The sequence below is a fragment of the Pristiophorus japonicus genome, chromosome 10 (genome assembly GCF_044704955.1).
Source record: "Pristiophorus japonicus isolate sPriJap1 chromosome 10, sPriJap1.hap1, whole genome shotgun sequence".
NCBI lineage: Eukaryota > Metazoa > Chordata > Chondrichthyes > Pristiophoridae > Pristiophorus > Pristiophorus japonicus.
This window is the reverse complement of record NC_091986.1, coordinates 183,938,490-183,962,262: the sequence shown is the minus strand read 5'-3', so window position 1 is coordinate 183,962,262 and position 23,773 is coordinate 183,938,490. Positions and strand designations below refer to the sequence as shown.

At 46.5% G+C, this 23,773-nt stretch overlaps 1 protein-coding gene across 1 annotated transcript in view; it reads left to right on the top strand.

The window, feature by feature from the left end:
- The window catches only part of tpte (transmembrane phosphatase with tensin homology), a 120,851-nt gene that overhangs the window by 12,844 nt on the left and 84,234 nt on the right, over positions 1-23,773 (top strand). The window contains exons 2-3 of the mRNA XM_070891331.1: positions 12,769-12,784; positions 12,940-13,028. Coding sequence (XP_070747432.1) covers positions 12,769-12,784; positions 12,940-13,028 — 105 coding nt within the window. The remainder of the gene's footprint in view (positions 1-12,768; positions 12,785-12,939; positions 13,029-23,773) is intronic.

The window sequence follows — 23,773 nt, the reverse complement described above, 5'->3', positions numbered from 1 at the left end:
TAGAATCCTAGAAAATTACAACACAGAAGGAGGACATTTGGCCCATTGTGTCCGTGCCGGTTGAAAGAGTTATCCCGCCTAATCCCACCTTCCAGCACTCGGTCCTTAGCTCTGTAGGTTACGGCTCTGTAAGAGCATATCCAAATACCTTTTTTAAATGTAATGAGGATGTCTGCCTCTACCACCCTTTCAGTTCCAGACTCACACCATCATCTGGATGAAGAAATTCTTCATCTCCCCTCTAATTCTTCTACCAACTACTTTAAACCTATGCCCCCTGGTTATTGACCCCTCTGCCAGAGGAAATAAGTTCTTCCTATCCAGGCCCCTCATAATTTTATACACCTCAATTTTAAAATCTCCTCGGCTGCCTCTGTTCCAAGGAAAACAACCCCAGCCTATCCAATCTTTCCTCATAACTAAAGTTTTTCCAGTCCTAGCAACATCCTTGTAAATTTCCTCTGCACCCTTTCTAGTGCAATCACATACTTCCTGTAATGTGGTGACCAAAACTGTATGCAGTACTCTAGCTGTGGCCTAGCTAGTGTTGTATCTAGCATAACTTCCCTGCTCTTGTATTCTGTGCCTTGGCTAATAAGGGAAAGCAGTCTGTATGCCTTTTTAACTACTGTATCAACCTGTCCTATCTTTAAGGATCTGTGGACATGTACTCCAAGATGTCTCTGTTCTTCCACATCTCTTGGTATCCTCCCATTTATTTTGTATTCCCTTGCCTCTCCCCAAATGCATTACCTCACACTTTTCCGGATTGAATTTCATTTGCCACTTTTCTGCCTAACTGACCAGTTCATTGATAGCTTCCTGCAGTCGAGAGCTTTCCTCCTCAGTCAATCACATGGCCAATTTTTGTATCATCTGTAAATGTCTTTATCGTGCTCCCTACATTGAAGTCTAAATGATCAATATATGCTACAAAAAGTAAGGGACCGAGTACTGAACCCTGTGGCGCCCCACTGGAAACGACCTTCAACCACAATCTCCCTTCAACCATTACCCTCTGCTTCCTGCCACTGAGCCACTTGGATCCAATTTTCCACTCTCCCTTGGATCCCATGGGCCTTTTACTTTTTTGATCAGACTGCCATGTGGGACCATGTCAAAAGCCTTGCTAAAATCCATGTAGACTACATCAAACGCACTGCCCTCATTGACCCTCCTTGTTACCACCTCAAAGAACTCAATCAAGTTAGTCAGACATGACCTTCCCTTAACACATCCATGCTGACTGACTTTGATTGATTTGTGTCTTTCAAATTGAAGGTTTATACTGTCCCTCAGAATTGATTCCAGTAATTGGCTCACCATTGAGGTTAAACTAACTGGCCTTTAATTGCTCCGGTTTTATCTCTTCCCTTTTTAAACAATGGAACAACATTAGCAGTTCTCCAATACTCTGGCACAACTCATGTAGCCAGGGAAGATTGGAAAATGGTCAGATATGATGCTTTTCAAATAAAGAACGGGTACAGCGGTGTAGTGGTTATGTTACTAGACTATTTATCCAATTGAGATCAAATCCAACCATGGCAGTTATAAAACATTTTTTAACATCTGGTAGGAATATGTTGGGTGGTTCATCATTTCCCAGAGTATAATGTGTGGCCAGCTAGTGTGGTGCATGCTGGATCTGCATGCCTTCAAGAGGGAGCTGGATTGGTTCTTGGTTAGGGATGAGATAAATTATAAGAGGATAAGTAGATTAACGGTTAATGTACGTTTGGTCAGTGTGATCTCTTGGACTGATTTTGATTGGCTAAGGGGGGGGGGGGGGTGTCAGAGGAATTTTCCAGAGTTTTACCTTATTGGTCCCATTTTTTTTTTGTTTTATTGCCTCTCCCAGGAGATTACATGGAGGTGGTAGGTAGGAAGAGTCTGGTTATGATCCAGCCATCATGAATGTGGGGCAACTTGATGGACCAGCTGGCATTTTCCTGCATATTATTTTCATGTTTATCAGCAAAAATGACCATGAAGCTGTCAGATGGTCATAAAACCCCAACTTGTTCCCCACATCTCATCTCTTTTTTTTTTTTATGGCTCCAATTTTCCTGTTGCTCCTTCTCCAATCTGAACTATCTTTTTTTTTTAAAGAAGCCTCCAAATGCATTTTCCATTAACTTCTAGATTATTCCAAACTCTTGTGCAACAATGAAAATATAACTGAGAAAAAAACTTGACATTAATTTTGTCTTGGAAATTTTCCATCTACCTACATCAGCTATATTTATGATTTGATAACATTTGATCTTGTACCTTGTTTGTCAAGTGAACTGAGAGAATAGTCAAATATATAAAATTGTTAATTAAGTGGCAATCTAAAATCTGGCCATGTACCAGTAATATCTCACATTGGATCAGGTTTCTAAGCATTTGTACCTTTTGGGATGTGTGGGGTGCTGGTGAGGATGTATTTATTGACTATCCCTAGTTGTCCTGAGAAGGTTGTGGGCTGGCTACTTTCTTGAACTGCTGCAATCATATTAGGTAGGCATTTTCCTGCAATTTAACCCAGAGATGTATGTCGTGTCAGACGGATTTGTGCTTTGAGGTGATGGTATTGCTGCTCTTGTCCTTGTTGGTAGATGTCGCAGCATTGGTAGGAGCTGTTGAAGTCATTTAATAAGTTGATGCAGCTTGATCATTGTTGCAGTGTATCCTTGTAGATCGGACATATTGCAGCAAGAGTGTGCTGGTGGAGGGAAATGATACTGATTTCACAAGGTAGCCCACAGGCTATTATTGGAGAAGACGATGAGAATGGATTTGGGGAGCGGGTATAAAATTGTATTAGTTAGAAGGGAAAAGTGATCACAATCTCAGCATCCTATTTGATCCCAAGCTGAGCTTCTGACCCATATCCTCTCCATAGCAAAGATTGCCTGCTTCCACCTCCTGTAAAATCGCCTGCCTCTAACCCTGTCTCAGCCTTTTCACAGTTATGTTTGAAACTGATAATACAGGGTCGATGATGGAAAGGGCTTTTAAAAGCTTATGCAGCTGTTTCGGATGAGGAAATGCTGTTCAGCAAACGTTGATTGCTGTTAGTTAAACATTGCACTGGAAAACTAGATCAATTCTGAAACTTTTCATGCAAGTATTCCAATAATTGTAAAATCAGTTGGTTGGAAAAACAATGCATACTTAATTGTGGGCTTCTCCTTTCTCTTCCCCCAGCCCCCCTTTCAGAAGCAAAGGAAATGCTTGCTGTGTAGGGAGGCAGTCGACTAAAATCATGACTGGGCAGATGTTGGATTTGCTGCGGAAGTTTAGAAAACTGCTATGTCTGCAATCCTTCGGAGAAAGGGGGTTGGTTTATTAAGTGTGCTGCAAGGTTTTTCATTCCCGACCTTTGTCCTGTTAAAAGTCTGATCCAGTCACGAGGCTAACTTAATACTTCAGCTCGAGACCTTCCCACTGGCATAACAATGATGAGTTCTATATTGAGTCTATGCTTTTTAATAAGAGATGTAAAATTATGAAATGTGGTTTTGGCTGGGGTTCGGACATTGGTTTAAAAACTCACGATTGCTGCAAACACAATTGGGTAAGATTATGAAAATCATTTGTAACTAATATTTTACAGCTGCTGGTTTTGTGATCTGGTGTTTTTTCTTAAGGATATTCAAGTCCAGTTTCTGCATGTATTTTAAACAATATATTATAAGAAAAATGTAGACTGTGTGAATATTTGCTGAAGAAATAGGTTGTAGCCAGATATATGAAGTTAATGGATCTGTGGAAAAATAATGGGGATTAAAAAGATTATATATTTAAAAACAAAAAAAAAATCCTGCCCCCATCCAGCACACTGTTTCTTCCTTTGCAGCTCTTGGGTTGCATAACAGCAGCATTTAATGTTAGTTTAAAAAAAAACCTCTATTATAAGAACATAAGAATTCGGAACAGGAGTAGGCCATCTAGCCCCTCGAACCTGCTCCGCCATTCAACAAGATCATGGCTGATCTGGCCGTGGACTCGGCTCCACTTGCCTGCCTGCTCCCTGTAATCCTTAATTCCCTTATTGGTTAAAAATCTATCTATCTGTGATTTGAATACATTCAATGAGCTAGCCTCAACTGCTTCCTTGGGCAGTGAATTCCACAGATTCACAACCCTCTGGGAGAAGAAATTCCTTCTCAACTCGGTTTTAAATTGGCTCCCCCATATTTTGAGGCTGTGCCCCCCCCCCCCTAGTTCTAGTCTCCCCGACCAGTGGAAACAACCTCTCTGCCTCTAACTTGTCTGTCCCTTTCATTATTTTAAATGTTTCTATAAGATCACCCCTCATCCTTCTGAACTCCAACAAATAAAGACCCAGTCTGCTCAATCTATCATCATAAGGTAACCCTCTCATCTCTGGAATCAGCCTAGTGAATCGTCTCTGTACCCCCTCCAAAGCTAATATATCCTTCCTTAAGTAAGGTGACCAAAACTGCACGCAGTACTCCAGGTGCGGCCTCACCAATACCCTGTACAGTTGCAGCAGGACCTCCCTGCTTTTGTACTCCAGCCCTCTCGCAATGAAGGCCAACATTCCATTCGCCTTCCTGATTACCTGCTGCACCTGCAAACTAACATTTTGGGATCTGGCGACCGGGGAGATGCCCCTCTCTTGGCGCAGGGCAGTCATCGTCCTGCTGCCTAAGAAGGGCGATCTCCGCCTCCTTAAGAACTGGCGCCCGGTCTCCCTCCTCAGCACGGACTACAAAATCTTCGCCAGGGCGATGTCTGCTCGCCTTGGTGCCGTGCTGGACCACATGATCCACCCCGACCAGTCATACACGGTCCCGGGCCGGACAATCCACGATAACATCCATCTGGTCCGGGACCTCATCCATTGTTCCCAGGAGGCTGGTCTGTCGGTCGCCTTCCTATCCCTCGACCAAGAGAAGGCGTTCGACAGGGTGGATCACGACTATCTGCTCGGAACTCTGCGCGCTTTCGGGTTCGGGACGCATTTCGTCGCCCGGATCCGACTTTTGTACGCCGCCGCGGAGTGTCTGATTAAGGTTAACGGGTCCTTGACGGCGCCCCTTCGCTTTAGGAGAGGGGTGCGCCAGGGATGCCCCATGTCCGGCCAGTTATACGCCGTTTGCGTGGAGCCTTTCCTGCGCCTCTTGCGGACGAGGTTGACGGGACTGGCTCTGCAAGGGCCGGGCGTGGAGGTCGTCCTCTCGGCTTACGCCGATGACGTGCTCCTCGCGGTAGAGGATCCCGCTGACCTGCGGAGGATGCGTGAGTGCCAGGAGATTTACTCGGCCGCGTCCTCCGCCAGGATCAACTGGAAGAAATGTTCCGGACTCCTGGTGGGTCAGTGGCGGGTGGACTCCCTGCCGGAGGAGCTCAGGCCTTTTGCCTGGAGCACGACCCATCTCCTCTATCTGGGAGTCTACCTTAGCCCCGACGAGGGAGCCTGGCCGGCGAACTGGCAGGAGCTGGAGGCCAAGGTCGCCGCTCGCCTAGGGCGCTGGACAGGACTGCTCCGAGTGCTGTCCTACAGGGGTCGAGCGCTAGTCATAAACCAGCTGGTGGCCGCAATGCTGTGGTACCGGCTGGTCACTTTGACCCCTCCCCCTGCGTTTGTCGCCAAGATACAGAAGAAGCTGGTGGACTTCTTCTGGAACAACAGGAAGCACTGGGTCTCTGCCGCGGTCTTGAGTCTCCCGCTTGAGGAGGGCGGTCAGTCGTTGGTGTGCGTCAGCGCCCAGCTCGCGACTTTCCGTCTTCAGACCCTGCAGAGATACCTTTACGTCGAGCCCCCTCCTAGGTGGTGTGCTCTGGCGAGGTATTTCTTCCGCCAGCAGCTCGACCTCAATTATGACACGCAGCTCCTGTTTGTGAACTTGGGGGGTGCCAGGACCGCCCTCCGGGAGCTGCCTGTCTTTTACAGGGAACTCATCAGGGTCTGGAACAAAGTCTCCACCAAGCGCAGCTCTCCACCGGCTGGAGTGGCGGCCGTCCTGCAGGAGCCGCTGCTCGGGAATCCGTACCTCCACGGCCGAGGCTTTATGTGGCGGTCGGAAGAGAGGGCTGTGGCTGGTGAGGTGACCAGGGTCAGGGACCTGCTCGATGGCGGAGGAGCGGGCTGGATGGCGCCAGTCACGCTGGCGCGGCGCCTAAATTCTGCCAACGTCCGCCACGCGGCCGATGCCATCGAGTCGCTAAAAACAGCTCTGGGCCCTGACTCCGTTAGGTGTATCGAGGAGGCTCAGGCACGTGGGGAGATCCCGTCCGAACTGACCCCCGTCCGGACGGAATTCCTCATCGGCGCCAAACCCCGGAACCTCCCTCGGGGGCCGGCGCCTCACAACTTGAGCCGCCTCGGGGAAATCCCCTCCGTGCCTTTCAGTTCCGCGCGGAGGGGTTTCCTGTACGGGCTGCTCCTGCACACCCTCAACTTTGCCATCCTCGCCGGCCGTCCGGACACGCCATGGCGTACCATCTTGCCGTCCGGAGGAGGCGGGGGTCCCCGATGGAGGGCACTCTACGCAGGGGTCCTCCCACTATTCATCGGGGACTTGGCCTGGAGGGTGGTGCACGGAGCAGTGCCGTGCAACAAATTTTTAAGCCGGTTCACGGACTCCCAGGCCGCCTGCAATTTCTGCGGTCTGGAGGAGTCCGTGTTCCATGTTTTTATGGAGTGCACAAGGTTGCAGCCCCTGTTCCACTATTTGAAGGGGCTGCTCCTGAAATTCTGGCTGCACTTCAGTCCCACTCTCCTGATCTTTGGGCACCCTGTGCGGAGGGGAGCGGGTAGGTCCGAAGGCCTCCTCGTAGGACTGCTCCTGGGCACGGCCAAGGGTGCCATCAGCCGGTCCAGGCAGCGGGCGGTCGAGGGGGTCGTTCAACCTGACTGCCTGCCTCTCTTCCGCTCTTACATCCGGTCCAGGGTGTCCTTGGAGATGGAGCACGCGGTGTCCACCGGTACGCTCGCGGCCTTCCGCGAGAGGTGGGCACCGGAGGGACTGGAGTGCATCATCACGCCCGGCAACCAAATTTTAATTTGATTTTACGTTTTAAAGTTTAATTTGTTTTAATTGCCGGTGTTTTTAGTGTCCCCCTCTCCTTTTATAGGGGGCACTGGAAAAATTTGATTTTAGCGCCCCAAAAAAAAAAAACCAAAAACCAAAAAAAAAAAGGGGCTTGAAAATGTCTGCTGTGTCACCCAGGTCGGGTGGCACAGTTTAATGTTGTTTATGTTTTGCAGGTAGACTCCTAAAAGAGTTTCATGCAAAAGAGTTTCATGCACAAGGACCCCCAGGTCCCTCTGCACCGCAGCATGTTGTAATTTCTCCCCATTCAAATAATATTCCCTTTTACTGTTTTTTTTTTTTTTCCCAAGGTGGATGACCTCACATTTTCTGACATTGTATTCCATCTGCCAAACCTTAGCCCATTCGCTTAACCTATCTAAATATCTTTGCAGCCTCTCTGTGTCCTCTACACAACCTGCTTTCCCACTAATCTTTGTCATCTGCAAATTTTGTTACACTACACTCTGTCCCCTCTTCCAGGTCATCTATGTATATTGTAAACAATTGTGGTCCCAGCACCGATCCCCATGGCACACCACTAACCACCGATTTCCAACCCGAAAAGGACCCATTTATCCCGACTCTCTGCTTTCTGTTAGCCAGCCAATTCTCTATCCATGCTAATGCATTTCCTCTGACTCCGTGTACCTTTATCTTCTGCAGTAACCTTTTGTGTGGCACCTTATCGAATGCCTTTTGGAAATCTAAATACACCACATCCATCGGTACACCTCTATCCACCATGCTCGTTACATCCTCAAAGAATTCCAGTAAATTAGTTAAACATGATTTTCTCCTTCATGAATCCATGTTGCGTCTGCTTGATTGCACTATTCCTATCTAGATGTCCCGTTATTTCTTCCTTAATGATAGCTTCAAGCATTTCCCCCACCACAGACATTAAACTAACCAGCCTATAGTTACCTGCCTTTTGTCTGCCCCCTTTTTTTTTTTAAACAGAGGCGTTACATTAACTGCTTTCCAATCCGCTGGTACCTCCCCAGAGTCCAGAGAATTTTGGTAGATTATAACGAATGCATCTGCTATAACTTCCGCCATCCCTTTTAATACCCTGGGATGCATTTCATCAAGACCAGGGGACTTGTCTACCTTGAGTACCATTAGCCTATCCAGCACTACCCCCCCCCCCCCCCAGTGATAGTGATTATCTCAAGGTCCTCCCTTCTCACATTCCCGTGACCAGCAATTTTTGACATGGTTTTTGTGTCTTCCACTGTGAAGACTGAAGCAAAATAATTGTTTAAGGTCTCAGCCATTTCCACGTTTTCCATTATCCCCCTTCTCATCTTCTAAGGGACCAACATTTACTTTAGTCACACTTTTCCGTTTTTATATATCAGTAAAAGCTTTTACTATCTGTTTTTATGTTTTGCGCAAGTTTACTTTTGTAATCAATCTTTCCTTTCTTTATTGCTTTCTTAGTCATTCTTTGCTGTCGTTTAAAATTTTCCAAATCTTCTAGTTTCCCACTAACCTTGGCCACCTTATACGCATTGGTTTTTAATTTGATACTCCCTTATTTCCTTGGTTATCCCTTCTCTTACTGCCCTTTTTCACTGGAATATATTTTTGTTGAGCACTATGAAAGAGCTCCTTAAAAGTCATCCACTGTTCCTCAATTGTGCCACTGTTTAGTCTGTGTTTCTAGTCTACTTTAGCCAACTCTGCCCTCATCCCACTGTAGTCCCCTTTGTTTAAGCATAGTACGCTCATTTGAGACACTACTTCCTCATCCTCAATCCGTATTACAAATTCAACCATACTGTGATCACTCATTCCGAGAGGATCTTTTACTAGGAGATCGTTTACTATTCCTGTCTCATTACACAGGACCAGATCTAAGATAGCTTGCTCCCTTGTAGGTTCTGTAACATTCTGTTCTAAGAAACAATCCCGTATGCATTCTATGAATTCCTCCTCAGGGCTACCCCGTGCGATTTGATTTGACCAGTTGATATGTAGGTTAAAATCCCCCATGATTACTGCCGTTCCTTTTTCACATGCCTCCATTATTCCCTTGATTATTGCTCGCCCCACCGTGAAGTTATTATTTGGGGGCCTATAAACTACGCCCACCAATTACTTTTTCCCCTTACTATCTCTAATCTCCACCCACAATGATTCAACATTTTGTTCATTAGAGCCAATATCGTCTCACAACTGCCTGATATCCTTTATTAACAGAGCTACCCCACCTCCTTTCCCTTCTTGTCTATCTTTCCGAATTGTCAGATACCCCTGTATGTTTAATTCCCAGTCTTGGCCCCCTGCAACCACGTTTCTGTAATGGCCACAAAATCATAGCCATTGTAATGATTTGTGCTGTCAACTCATTTACTTTATTTCGAATGCTGCATGCGTTTAGGTAGAGTGTTGTAATACTAGTCTTTTGCTTCACTCTTGATTGATTAGGCGACGATAAAAACTGTACATGGTGCTGTGGGTGCTAACTCATGACCTACCACAGCACACGAATATGCCATTGTGTCACCAATAGAATCATGCTGTGCCTTTTGGCCATGGAATGTTGTTGCACCTTGTTACTAATGAGCAGTGCCTTGGGCAAATGAATGATTTTGTGAATTTTTTTTTTAAGTAATAAACTTGTTCTGGCATACTGATAAAAGGCTGAGGAAAATGCTTTAAAGCCATGTGCAGGAGTGATTTTTCTTTCCAGCATATCTCTTGCATGTTATAACTTGTGCTGTTTTTTTTTTCCATTGATTTTGAAGCACATGATCCATTTTGGTCAAGAGGGTATATGTTCTCTGTCACAGTCCATCTGTTGCTGGGATGCAGGCTAATCTTGGGTGCTTCCCCCTTGCTGCTGTGGGGAAGTTACTGGCTGTTTGGCATCGTGCGTTGGCTAGTTTTGGTAACTTAATGTGTGGGGAATGGTTTTAATATGGTGTAGTTTTAGTGTGATTTACTGCAATGCCTTACCTGTTCCTCGGTATTTTTGCAGTTTGTGCGGTTCCTCATTCTCCCTTGAGTGTTTAATCAGCATCCGAGCAAACAAGGGGGCTATTTTGGCCAAAGAGTGAAACAAGATGCTAATGGAGTGTTGTGGTAATAAGACTAGCCTGTTTGAGGAGTCTGGATTTAAAATGCCATTTTGGTCCTAAAAAGCTGATTGCCGTAATTTGAACTTGCCCAGACATCTGCAACTTTAGCACTCCAGTGCTGATTAGATTTGGTGGAGCAGTATACCTGAGTTCCTCACACCCACTTACACTGAAGGCGTAGCGTGCTCTGGCTGGCACACAGCAGGATTTTGTAGGATGGCTCGGGCACAGAGGGAGTGGGCACACTGGTTCTCTGACGCGGCACTTGAGGTACTAGTGGAGGAGGTCTGGAAGAGCGATTTCCTGTTCCCGCAGGGGGCGCCTCACCCTCTTGTCCCTCTCCTGCAGCAGCTGGTGCTTCTCTGCCTGACCTCATGTCCTCCTCCCATTCCTCCCACACATACCAAGGGGAACCCCTAGCAAGATGCTCATGACCAAGCACTTCCTTTCGTCTGGTGACTTCTATAGGGTAGAATAGCACAACACTTGCTCTTTTTTTTAGATGAAGGCCTCCTGAGAATTACCAGAATAAATGTTGCTTGAGCATTAAAGTCTTGACAAAGTCTTCCAATGTGTTTGATGTCGATCATCTGAGACCCACCTCCTGCATCCTTGACTCCGATCCCACTACACTGCTAACCACCCAAATTCCCTTCCTGCGCCCCCATGCGAGTTAACATTGTAAATTGTTCCTCCTCCATTTCAGAACTGCTATAATAAAGAAAAACACACCCTTAACCCCTCTGTCCTTGCAAACTATTGTCAACCTATCTTTCCCCTCAAGTCCTTGAACATGTCGTATTCCATCTCCTTTGCAACTTAATATTTTAAACCACATTGGAGAGATTTTTTTTTATGCCTCGATGACTTTACATTATTCCTCTTTGTCCTCGGCGTTTAACCATCAACCACACCATCCTCCTTCAACACCTCTTCTCCACTGTCCAGTTCCATGGAGCTGGTCTTGGTTGTACTCTTGCCAATCTGATCGTAGCAAAACTTCTCGAGCAATGGTTTCTCTTCCTAACACTGCACCATCATCTTTTAATCATAGCTTATCAGCAGACATAGGGATGGATGGGCAACATCCAAATTTAAGGTGACGATGCCTAGCATTGCATCTCTACCACCTTTTCCCAATCCCCCTCCCACTGTCTTTGTTTTTGTACCCATCCAGGCAAGTGGAGAGTATTCCATCGAATTTTAAAAATTAATTCCTGTCATTGGCAAGGCCAGCATTTATTGCCCATCTCTAATTGCCCTTGAGAAGGTGTGGTGAGCTGTCTTCTTGACCCGTTGCAGTCAGTGTGGTGAAGGTACTCTCACAGTGCTGTTGGGTTGAGTTACAGAATGAAGGAATGGTGACATGTTTCCAATGGTGTGTGACTTGGAGAACTCTGAGGTGGTGGTGGTGGTCTCATTTGCCTGCTGCCCTTGTCCTTCTAAGTGGTAGAGGTTGCTAGTTTGGGAGGTACTGTCGAAGAAGCCTTGGTGAATTGCTGCAGTGTGTCTTGTACCCAAAGTCTTTCCACCATCTATAAAAGGCACAAGTCAGAGGTGGAATGGAATATTCTCCACTTGCTTGGATGAGTGCAGCTCCAACAACACAAGAAGCTTGACACCATCCAGGACAAAGCAGCCTGCTTGATTGACACCCCATCCACCACCTGGATGATGCGCACTGCAGCATAGTGCATCAGTGGTGGAGGGAATGAATGTTTAAGGTAGCCTGGACGACATTCAGGCTTGGGCTAATAAGTGGCAAGTAACAGTTGTGCCACACAAGTGCTATTCAATGACCACCTCCCCATGGCATTACCATCAGCAAATCTCTCAAACAACATCCTGGGAGTCGCCATTGACCAGAAACTTAACTGGACCAACCACAAATACTGTGGCTAAAAGAGCAGGCAGTGAATGACTCATCACCTGACTCCCCAAAGTCTACATGCAGCATGGACTGCTTCACTATCTGAGGAGTTGTGAATGGAACTGAACACTGTGTGTAATCATCAGCAATCGTCCCCACTTCTGACATGATGGAGGGAAGGTCATTGATGAAGCAGCTGAAGATGGTTGGGCCTATGACACTACCCTGACCAGCAGTGATGTCCTGGGGCTAAGATAATTGGCCTCCAACAACCACCTTTCTTTGTGCTAGTTTTGACTTCAGCCAGTGGAGAGTTTCCCCCCGATTCCCATTGACTTGACTTCAGTTTTAGTAGGGCACCTTGATGCCACGCTCTGTCAAATGCTGTCAACGGCAGTCACTTCTCCCCTCACCTCTGGAATTTAGCTCTTTTTTTTGTCCATGTTTGGACCAAGGCTGTAATGAGATCTTTAGTCGAGTGGTCTTGGCGGAACCCAAACTGAGCATTGGTGAGTACGTGCCCCTTGATGCATTTAATCTTTCATCTTGCAGTTCTGCTCAAATAAAGTAATGTACATGTGAGATTGTTAAGGCAATCTATATAGAAAACAAAGAAAAAACCTATGCTATTGCTTCCTTTTATAGATTGTACTTAAAACTGACTACATAGCCTAGATCTGAAGTCTTGGCACAAAAATTGATTGTCAAATGATTTATGCTTTAATGACTTATTTGATTTTTAAATTTTTTTTTATAGAAATGCTGGAAATAGAGTAAGTCCATCAGCTAGTCTGAGGGAAAGAATGGTCAATGAGATCTGATGCAGCATCTCGAAGTAAAATGTTAACCTGTCCTTGGCAGACCTACATTGTATTTCCATCATTTTGTGCATGGGTTTTTCTTAACCCTCTAATATTTTTATGCTCAGGGTGTTGATTGCGAGAACAAACTGGGGATCCGTGACGGCAATATGTCAGCTGTCAGATACAGCCCTGGATTTGAGACTGATGTTGATGGGTGAGTAAATGCTTCATAACTATTTTTCACAAAAGAAACTTGAAGATGGATAGAAACTACTTGTTTCCCCCAACATGGAACGATTATCAATTTGTCTATATGACCAAATAAATTAGTGTACTTAACATAAAATTGAATCTTTATTTGTGCAATTTCATCTTCAATTTAATTTGCTGTGAAAACATGAGGCTCATGACTGTTGTTTTCAGATGGTTAATATTCTCCAGCTAATGATGACAGTAAATTTATGACCAAACCTCATTGACCAAGATAGAAATTTGGGGACCTCTGACAGATTGACTGTCACCTTTTGCAATTAAGTCAATCAATCAGAGTCTTAAACCAAGTTGTGTAGAGTGTTGGTGCTCCAGTGCATCGTTTTATAGGTTTGAATGTCTATGTTCATTGAATCAGTGTATCAATATTAGTTTAAACTGTTTGTGTTGTATTTCAAAAAACAAGTGATTTTGCATTTTTTTTAATATCAATGGTTATAATTATTAGTGCATCACCGAGTTCTATTTCACTGCTATAGTTTTTGGTCTTGGAGCTTTTTAAAAGGTTCCATGTCAGAAAGCTTCTTTAACTGAATGCTTTTACTTATTTTCTGCTCTTCGCATACCTCTGCTTAGCTGAAATCTAGAGCTTTTTAAATGGCAATTTGCTGGTGTAATACTGGATGCTATTGCTTCCAGTCCCTTTTTTAGAAATTGTATTTCTGCAATGCACTCTGCAATTTGTATAAATTGTGGACTGTTGATCTATATACTCATTGTATTTGGCTTTCAATAAAATCTGAGATTGTCTGAGTGATACAGGATGTACTGTACCCAAACATTAGCATAGCTTACTCTTTCAAAAATATTGTAAGTGTGGAAGGTAACTAGCTAGGTGCTTTCCTGAAACTAGCTTCCTTCTGCTATTTGCATTGATAAAAACATGTATGCTTGTAACCAATGTTTTTAATATTACCTAGCACACTTGGTTTTCCACCTAGCCTCTTCTGTGCCTCCCATGGGTCAGATTGCAACTCAATAACAAGAATTAAACCTATGTCTTTCAGCTTTTGGGGAGCGGGGAAAGTGAGGGACAAAACACTTAACTTCCATTGAGAGTAGCTATCCATAGTTTAATGAAAATAACATTCTGCACAATGTTTGGCTAAAATGCAGGTACTCCTATCTAAAAATGTAGTGCTCATCAGGATTCAAAGTGCATTACAATGTGTTGTTTGCCTCAGCAGCATTCATTTCCCATGTGGTTGCAAATATGATGAACTCCTTCCAGGATAATGCAATTCAGCTTGTGCAGTTGCCCAGTTTCAGCATTCTCAGTGCTTTTGACATGTTCCTAATTTGCTAAAATGTATCCCTCTACTTTTTGCTAAACAAAGTGCTGAAGTATGTATAAAATAAGTATATACCCTGTACACAATGTACAGTTACACAAGACCACAATGGATCTTCACACTGTATACACTATTCCTGTACCACCAGAGGGTGCAACTGGTGGAGACCGAGGGGTCACCTGTACACTGCAGGTAACCAAGTATAAAAGGGAGCTTGCCTTACTGTACCCTCACTCAGGAGCTGTAATAAATGGACTAAAGTCACCACAGTTCAAGTGGTGTCATTACTAGAGTGCTTACAGACACAATAACTGGCGACGAGATTACGAATTTCCATGCGAAAAATGGCTAACCTTGGCAACTTTCAACAATTTGCTGATGGGGAAGATTGGGATGCCTTTGTGGAACGGCTCGAACACTACTTCATTGCGAATGATCGTTGGCTGATAAGCGCAGAGCTATCCTGCTCAGCAGTTGTGGGCCCACCATTTATGGTCTTGTCAGGGACTTGCTAGCCCCAGAGAAGATGACAACCAAAATGTATGCGGAGCTCATAACGATGATACAGGAACAGCTCAAACCGAGAGAGCATCCTCACAGCCAGACACCGGTTCTACACACACTGGCGGCCCGAAGGCCTAGAAATCACAAAAAATATGCTGCAGAATTTAGACGAATTGCACTGTGTGATTTTGGTGACCACCTCACTGAAGCACTGAGGGTCATCTTTGTTATTAGAATCGGCCACGAGTGCCTCCTCCACAGGCTGCTCTCTGCGGACACCACAGTCATCCTGCAGAAGACCGTGAATGTCAGCCAGGCGTTCATGACCTTGGCCTGAGGATGATGACTCCCCCTCAGGACTCTAACCTGGAAAGTACCATGAACCGACTGCCGCCCTTTAGAGGCAAGACTGCTACCCCGAGGTCCGCCACATGGGGCCAACCAGCCAACCCCATGCTGGCGCTGTGGAGGAAATCACAGGGCCCACCAGTGCCGCTATAAAGACTATACTTGTAAAGGCTACAATGCGAAAGGCCATCTACAGCGAATGTATGAGAAATTTTACTCACCGAGTCGCTGAAGAGTTGGTCGATCACCCGGGCTCCAGCGTTGATGGAGAGTGCAGGAGGCAGCTCAGCCCCAGGAAGAGGTATATGTTATGTATTATCCAGGTACACTAAATGTATAAGTACAATGGTGCGCCACAGAGGGCGCTGTGGTGGGAGACCTGAAAGTACCTGCAAGACAGAGTACAAAAGGCTGCCCACCACACCTGGAAAGGCACTCCTGGAGTTACACAATAAAGGACTAAGATCACAGCAGTTAGACTTACACCAGACCGTGTGGAGTCAGTGATTTGTGTGCTACATACACCACATTGGCAACGAGGACGCGGATGAACTCCACGCAACCATGGCTACTCTGGGCTTGCTAAAGGATTTTACCGTGGACAATGATTGGGAGGCCTTTACGGAAAGGCTCGAGTACTACTTCACAGCAAACTACCTGACTGGGTACACGGACGCACTGAGAAGCGTAAGGCGATATTGCTTTCCAGTTGTGGCGATGAGGTTTACTGTCTCGTCTGATATTTGCCGGCCCCCGTGAGCGCCAGGGACAAGACATATGAGGAGCTGGTCGCACTCATTCATGACCAGTTGAAACCAAAGGAGAGCATTCTCACAGCCAGATAAAATTCTACCATCACTGCAGATCTGAGGGCCAGGATGTCACCAAATATGCTGCGGACCTCAGGAGACTTTTGGCGCACATCTTGACGAGGCGTCGGGGGACGTTTTTGTTATGGGCATTGGCCATGAGGGCCTCCTTCACAAGCTGCTAGCCACGAAACCCACAGTCACCCTGACAAAAGCCATCACCATCAGCCGGGCATATATGACCTCGACTTGCAGCACCAAGCAGATGTTCCACACAATCTCTAACCCGGCAGGCACTGTCCACAGGATAGCGGCCACCACGGACAAAACTGCAGAATGTGGCGCTGCCCAGAGCAGAGAGCACGGACCTCGGGGTCCTAGAACTGAGTCCGCTGAGGGGGGCCAATCAAGCAGCACCATGCTGGCGCTGCGGAGGAAGCCATGGGACTCACCAGTGCAGGTTTGCGGAGTATACATAGACTTGGAAACATAGACAATAGGTGCAGCAGTAGGCCATTCGGCCCTTTTGAGCCTGCATCGCCATTCAATGAGTTCATGGCTGAACATGCAACTTCAGTACCCCATTCCTGCTTTCTCGCAATACCCCTTGATCCCCCTAGTAGTAAGGACTACATCTAACTCCTTTTTTGAATATATTTAGTGAATTGACCGCAACAACTTTCTGTGGTAGAGAATTCCACAGGTTCACCACTCTCTGGGTGAAGTTTCTCCTCATCTCAGTCCTAAATGGCTTTCCCCTTATCCTTGGACTGTGACCCCTGGTTCTGGACTTCCCCAACATTGAGAACATTCTTCCTGCATCTAACCTGTCTAAATCCATCAGAATTTTAAACTTTTCTATGCGATCCCCTCTCATTCTTCTGAACTCCAGTGAATACAAGCCCAGTTGATCCAGTCTTTCTTGATAGGTCAGTCCTGCCATTCCGGGAATCAGTCTGGTGAATCTTCGCTGCACTCCTTCAATAGCAAGAATGTCCTTCCTCAAGTTAGGAGACCAAAACTGTACACAATACTCCAGGTGTGGCCTCACCAAGGCCCTGTACAACTGTAGTACGACCTCTCTGCCCCTGTACTCAAATCCCCTCGCTATGAAGGCCAACATGCCATTTGCTTTCTTAACCGCAAGTACCTGCATGCCAACCTTCAATGACTGACGTACCATGACACCCAGGTCTCGTTGCACCTCCCCTTTTCCTAATCTGTCACCATTCAGATAATAGTCTGTCTCTCTGTTTTTACCCCTAAAGTGGATAACCTCACATTTATCCACATTATATTTCATCTGCCATGCATTTGCCCACTCACCTAACATGTCCAAGTCACTCTGCAGCCTCATAGCATCCCCCTCACAGCTCACACTGCCACCAACTTAGTGTCGTCTGCAATTTTGGAGAATGTACAATGTAAACAGCTGGGGCCCCAGCACAGAACCTTGTGGTACCCCACTAGTCACTGCCTGCCATTCTGAAAAGTACCCATTTACTCCTCTTTGCTACCTGCCACCTGAAAGACCATCTTCAGCGTATGTGTAAAAGAAATCTGACTCACCGCATGGCTGAGTAGATGGTAGATGATCCACTGTTCAGCGAGGAGCAGGCAGAAGAAGATGAGGTGTTGGAATTGTATATGTGTACTGACAATTTGCCCCCAGTGATAATGGAAGTAAAAATTGACGGAGCCCCAGTGAGTATGGCAGTGGATATGGGATCGGGTCTGTCGTTGATGAGTCAGAGAACTTTCGATAAACTATAGGTCTACCCAGCTGCACGACCCAAGCTGGTCCCGGTCACGGCAAAGCTGTGTACCTACACCAAGGAACTGATACCTGTTCTTGGCAGAGCGGCTGTGCAGGTACCGCACGGGGGCGAGACGCATGGTTTACCTTTTGTGGTTCATTGCAGGCGATGGGCCGACGCTTCTCGGCAGAAGATGGATGGGAAAGGTCTGTGGGAGCTGGGAAGACTTCATTCATCCACAGCCCGCTGTCCCCCGGGTTCCCAAAGAGCAACGCCGACCGAGCTGGAGTAGCAGCCTAAATCCACACTGGCGATAGCAGCCCAGAATTCCTGACCTCAAGCAATTCTGCAGCCTCAGTCTCCACAGACGAGCAGACCCTGGAAGAGCAAGTTTGCAGGTGCGGGCCAATTGTTGGGGTGCGGGCCAGCAGGGCACTGCGGGCAATGAGCGGGAGGTCCATCGATGGCCGGCGGATCTGGGGAACCCACGCAGAGGAAAAGTCAGGCGGCTACGGCGGCCGCAGGAGGGGCGGCAAGTGCGGAAACAACGGTGGGAGCGGAGGCTGCGGTAGTGGCTGGCGTGACCGCAGGCAGCATTCGAAATAAAGTAAATGAGTTGACGGCACAAATCAATACAAATGGGTATGATTTGGTGGCCATTACAGAAACATGGTTGCAGGGTGGCCAAGACTAGGAATTAAACATACAGGGGTATCTGACAATTCGGAAAGATAGACCAGAAGGGAAAGGAGGTGGGGTAGCTCTGTTAATAAAGGATGATATCAGGGCAGTTGATATTGGCTCGAATGAACAAAATGTTGAATCATTGTGGGTGGAGGTTAGAGATAGTAAGGGGAAAAAGTCAGTGGTGGGTGTAGTTTATAGGCCCCCAAATAATAACTTCATGGTGGGGAGGGCAATAATCGAGGCATGTGAAAAAGGAACGGCAGTAATCATGGATTTTAACCTATATATCGATTGGTCAAATCAAATCTCACTGGGTAGCCTTGAGGAGGAATTCATAGAATGCATACGGAATTGTTTCTTAGAACAGTATGTTACAGAACCTATAAGTGAGCAAGCTATCTTGGATCTGGTCCTGTGTAATGAGACAGGAATAATAAACTAACTCCAAGTAAAAGATCCTCTCGGAATGAGTGATCACAGTAGGGTTGAATTTGTAATACAGATTGAAGATGAGGAAGTAGTGTCTCAAACGAGCGTACTATGCTTAAAGGGGACTACAGTGGGATGAGGGCAGAGTTGGCTAAAGTAGACTGGAAACACGGACCAAACGGTGGCACAATTGAGGAACAGTGGAGGACTTTTAAGGAGCTCTTTCATAGTGCTCAACAAAAATACATTCCAGTGAAAAAGAAGGGCGGTAAGAGAAGGGATAACCAGCCGTGGATAACCAAGGAAATAAGGGAGTATCAAATTAAAAACCAATGCGTATAAGGTGGCCAAGGTTAGTGGGAAAATAGATTGGGAAAATTTTAAACGACAGCAAAGAATGACTAAGAAAGCAATAAAGAAAGGAAAGATAGATTACGAAGATAAACTTGTGCAAAACATAAAAACGGATAGTAAAAGCTTTTACTGATATATAAAATGGAAAAGAGTGACTAAAGTAAATGTTGGTCCCTTAGAAGATAAGGGGGATTTAATAATGGGAAATATGGAAATGGCTGAGACCTTAAACAATTATTTTGCTTCAGTCTTCACAGTGGAAGACACAAAAACCATGCCTAAAATTGCTGGTCACAGGAATGTGGGAAGGGAGGACCTTGAGACAATCACTACACTAGGGGGGTAGTGCTGGACAGGCTAATGGGACTCGAGGTAGACAAGTCCCCTGCTCCTGATGAAATGCATCCCAGGGTATTAAAAGAGATGGTGGAAGTTATAGCAGATGCATTCGTTATAATCTACCAAAATTCTCTGGACTCTGGGGAGGTACCAGCAGATTGGAAAGGAGCTAATGTAACGCCTCTTTTTTTTTTTAAAAAAAAGGGGGCAGACAAAAGGCAGGTAACTATAGGCTGGTTAGTTTAATATCTGTAGTGGGGAAAATGCTTGAAGCTATCATTAAGGAAGAAATAGCGGGACATCTAGATAGGAATAGTGCAATCAAGCAGACGCAACATGGATTCATGAAGGGGAAATCATGTTTAACTAACTTACTGGAATTCTTTGAGGATATAACGAGCATGGTGGATAGAGGTGTACCGATAGATGTAGTGTATTTAGATTTTCAAAAGGCATTCGATAAGGTGCCACACAAAAGGTTACTGCAGAAGATAAAGGTACGCGGAGTCAGAGGAAATGTATTAGCATGGATAGAGAATTGGCTGGCGAACAGAAAGCAGAGAGTTGGGATAAATGGGTCCTTTTCGGGTTGGAAATCGGTGGTTAGTGGTGTGCCACAGGAATCGGTGCTGGGACCACAACTGTTTACAATATCCTCTCTTCCAGGTCATCTATGTATAGAGTGTAGTGTAACAAAATTTGCAGATGACAAAGATTAGTGGGAAAGCGGGTTGTGTAGAGGACACAGAGAGGCTGCAAAGAGATTTAGATCGGTTTAGCGCATGGGCTAAGGTTTGGCAGATGGAATACAATGTTGGAAAGTGTGAGGTCATCCACCTTGGGGCGGGGTGGGGGGGGGGGTGGCGGCGGGAGAGAAAGAGAGAAATAGTAAAAGGGAATATTATTTGAATGGGGAGAAATTACAACATGCTGCAGTGCAGAGGGATCTGGGGGTCCTTGTGCATGAATCCCAAAAAGTTAGTTTGCAGGTGCAGCAGGTAATCAGGAAGGCGAATGGAATATTGGCCTTCATTGCGAGAGGGATGGAGTACAAAAGCAGGGAGGTCTTTCTGCAACTGTATAGGGTATTGGTGAGGCCGCACCTGGAGTACTGCGTGCAGTTTGTCACCTTACTTAAGGAAGGATATACTAGCTTTGGAGGGGGTACAGAGACGATTCACGAGGCTGATTCTGGAGATGAGGGGGTTACCTTATGATAGATTGAGTAGACTGGGTCTTTACTCGTTGGAGTTCAGAAGGATGAGGGGTGATCTTATAGAAATATTTAAAATAATGAAAGGGATAGACAAGATAGAGGCAGAGGTTGTTTCCACTGGTCGGGGAGACTAGAACTAGGGGGCACAGCCTCAAAATACGGGGGAGCCAATTTAAAACCGAGTTGAGAAGGAATTTCTTCTCCCAGAGGGTTGTGAATCTGTGGAATTCTCTGCCCAAGGAAGCAGTTGAGGCTAGCTCATTGAATGTATTCAAGTCACAGATAGATTTTTAACCAATAAGGGAATTGAGTGGGTGGGTAAGTGGAGCTGAGTCCACGGCCAGATCAGCCATGATCTTGTTGAATGGCGGAGCAGGCTCGAGGGGCAAGATGGTCTACTCCTGTTCCTAGTTCTTGTGTCTCGCGAGATCGCGAGCCAGAGCGGCGGATGCGGCAGCAAGTACAGGGACTGTGACTGTTCGAATCCAGGAAGCCACTTCTGCCAAGATGGGTTGCTCAAGGCTGTTTTGTTTTCCCTTCCTTCCTTCCTTGTCCCTTCTGTTCGCTAGCGAGCTCAAGATGGTGGTGAGCCTCGTGGCAACGGAGCTCTGCAGACAAAGGCTAGCAGAGCACCTAAAATGGTGGCGCCCAAGGGAAGCCTCGTGGGAACCACAAGATAGCGTCTTAAAAGGGAAATGCACCCGGGAGTCTTAAAAGGGCCTTACACCATTGGTGGCCCCACAAAAACTTTTGTAAGGCAAGAGCAAGTCTAAATGAGCTAAATGAATGTAGGATGACTGATTTATGATAATTAACAATTCAATGCTGAATGGTCACTGTTTTAAAATTATGGATATGAATTACGGAAAGAGTTAATACCATGAGGTTCAAGTAAAAGGGATATGGATCCGTGACTAACATTACCAATGGACTAATGCGATTTTCGATTTAGGGGATTCATGCAATGGTTCAGCAGCTGCTAAGGCAACTACTTCATGAGAACAGAGAGCACCAGTTGCGATACCCTGTCTCAGTGCAGCCCATTACCTCGGGCAAAAAGGGGCTGTGTACCGCCACCGTACCTCACCCAGAGGAGCTGGGATTAAATAATTGTTCAGTGTACCTGCAACCTTTTGACATAACATCTGTACCACATATTACATGTACCATACAAATCTACTGTCTATGTATACCTGCTTTCTGTTGGAGGTTATGCTTGTGTACCTTATCACCCATATAAGGACTGCAAATACCACATGCTTGCATCGGGTCCTCCACATGGAGAAGAGGGAAGTGGATGGTCATGGACTCGCACTCTCATCAACCAGGACGAACAAGGCTGAGGTCACCGGCAATGGTTTTTGGAACGGGGTGGGTGGGGGGTGGGGGGTGGGGTGAGAAATGTTATGTACTGTCCAGGTACATTAAATGTATAAGTACAATGGTGCACCACAGAGGGCGCTGTGGTGGGAGATCTGAAAGTACCTGCAAGACAGAGTATAAAAGGCTGCCCACCACACCTGAGGCGCACTCTGGAGTTACACGATAAAGGACTAAGGTCACAGCAGTTACTACAACACCAGAACGTGTGGAGTCGGTGATTTGTGTGCTACATACACCACAGTATACAGAGTGTTTACCTGCTCCGCCGAGAGTTCTCAGTTGAAATTAACGTTTTCCCAGTCTCGATGGAGGTTGGCTCGCCCCAGTGTCAATCGCTGATGAATTGGGCAGCCTTTGAGAAACTGACAATCGAATCGAACGACCTAAAATGATCACGATCCAGATGAAACTGCTCACCTACACAAATGACACCATCCCAGTCGTTAGCAGCGTGGATGTCCAGGTGTCCCACGGCGGTGTGATGCACAAGCTACCTTTTTGTGGATCGTCGCTGGTGGTGATCCAACGCTGCTAGGAAGAAGATGGATGAAACAAATCCAAATCTGTTGGAGCTCGGAAAGCCTCCTGGCCCCGGTGATCGACGTCCTGTGCGGCCCCAAATTTGGATCCATCACAGCACCGGAAAATCCAACTGTCCAACTCGACTGCGCGGTGACAACACAGACCGCACAACACAGACCGCACAACCCAACGGCGAGGTGATCCAACCCAAATGACCAGACCTCACCTTCTAGGCTCCAGTGGCAGGTCTCTGGAGGAAGAAGATCGGTGCAGAAAGTAACTTCCCTTTTTTTTTCCCGTGGCAGAACCTGGGGAGAAAAGGATCACCGCAGCTTACCTCGTGGAGAGAAAGATGGCGCCCACATCACGAGGTGAAGCGCCTGAAGTCCAGATGGCCACAACCAGACCACGAGGGGCAGTGTTAAGGGAGCAACATGTGATGCCGAGCAGCGAACCGGATTGGGGTAAAGGTTGCAAGACCCTCTTAAAGGAGACCAGCAACCCAGCACAATTAAAGGACAGTTCCTTCATTCTACAGCGATGCCGGTAGTACACAGGGAAAAGATATAATTGACATGCGAATATGTAAAGACAACTAACCATGTCGAATCGGGTGATTGGCTCCATCTGCAATGTATCATGACTTTAAATGATGAAATGATGTGCGATGCCGGGTTCTACTTGTACACTGACAAAACCAAGTGCAACCTTCCATTGGAAGCACCCAGGTCCAGTGGGCTACCCGATCATGTAGCCTGCACCTCTGGGACAAATGTGATGCCTCGGGGAGTGTGGCCACAGAGGGAGCATACCCACTGCAAGGCCAGCAATCTGCGGAAGGCAAAGACACCACTACTGGCATCCTGCCCCAGATCGGCCCTACCCCTCTGGCCACCAGGGCCAGTACCGGGAGCAAGAGGCCAGAACCCTCCAGCCCTCTCTGGGGTCTGGGACGACCAGGCTCCCATTACCACTGAAGGGCAGCAGGGAGACACTGCAGCCCTCAAAGGAGGACAGGGAGGCCACATATGCCTATTGGTGGGCAGAGC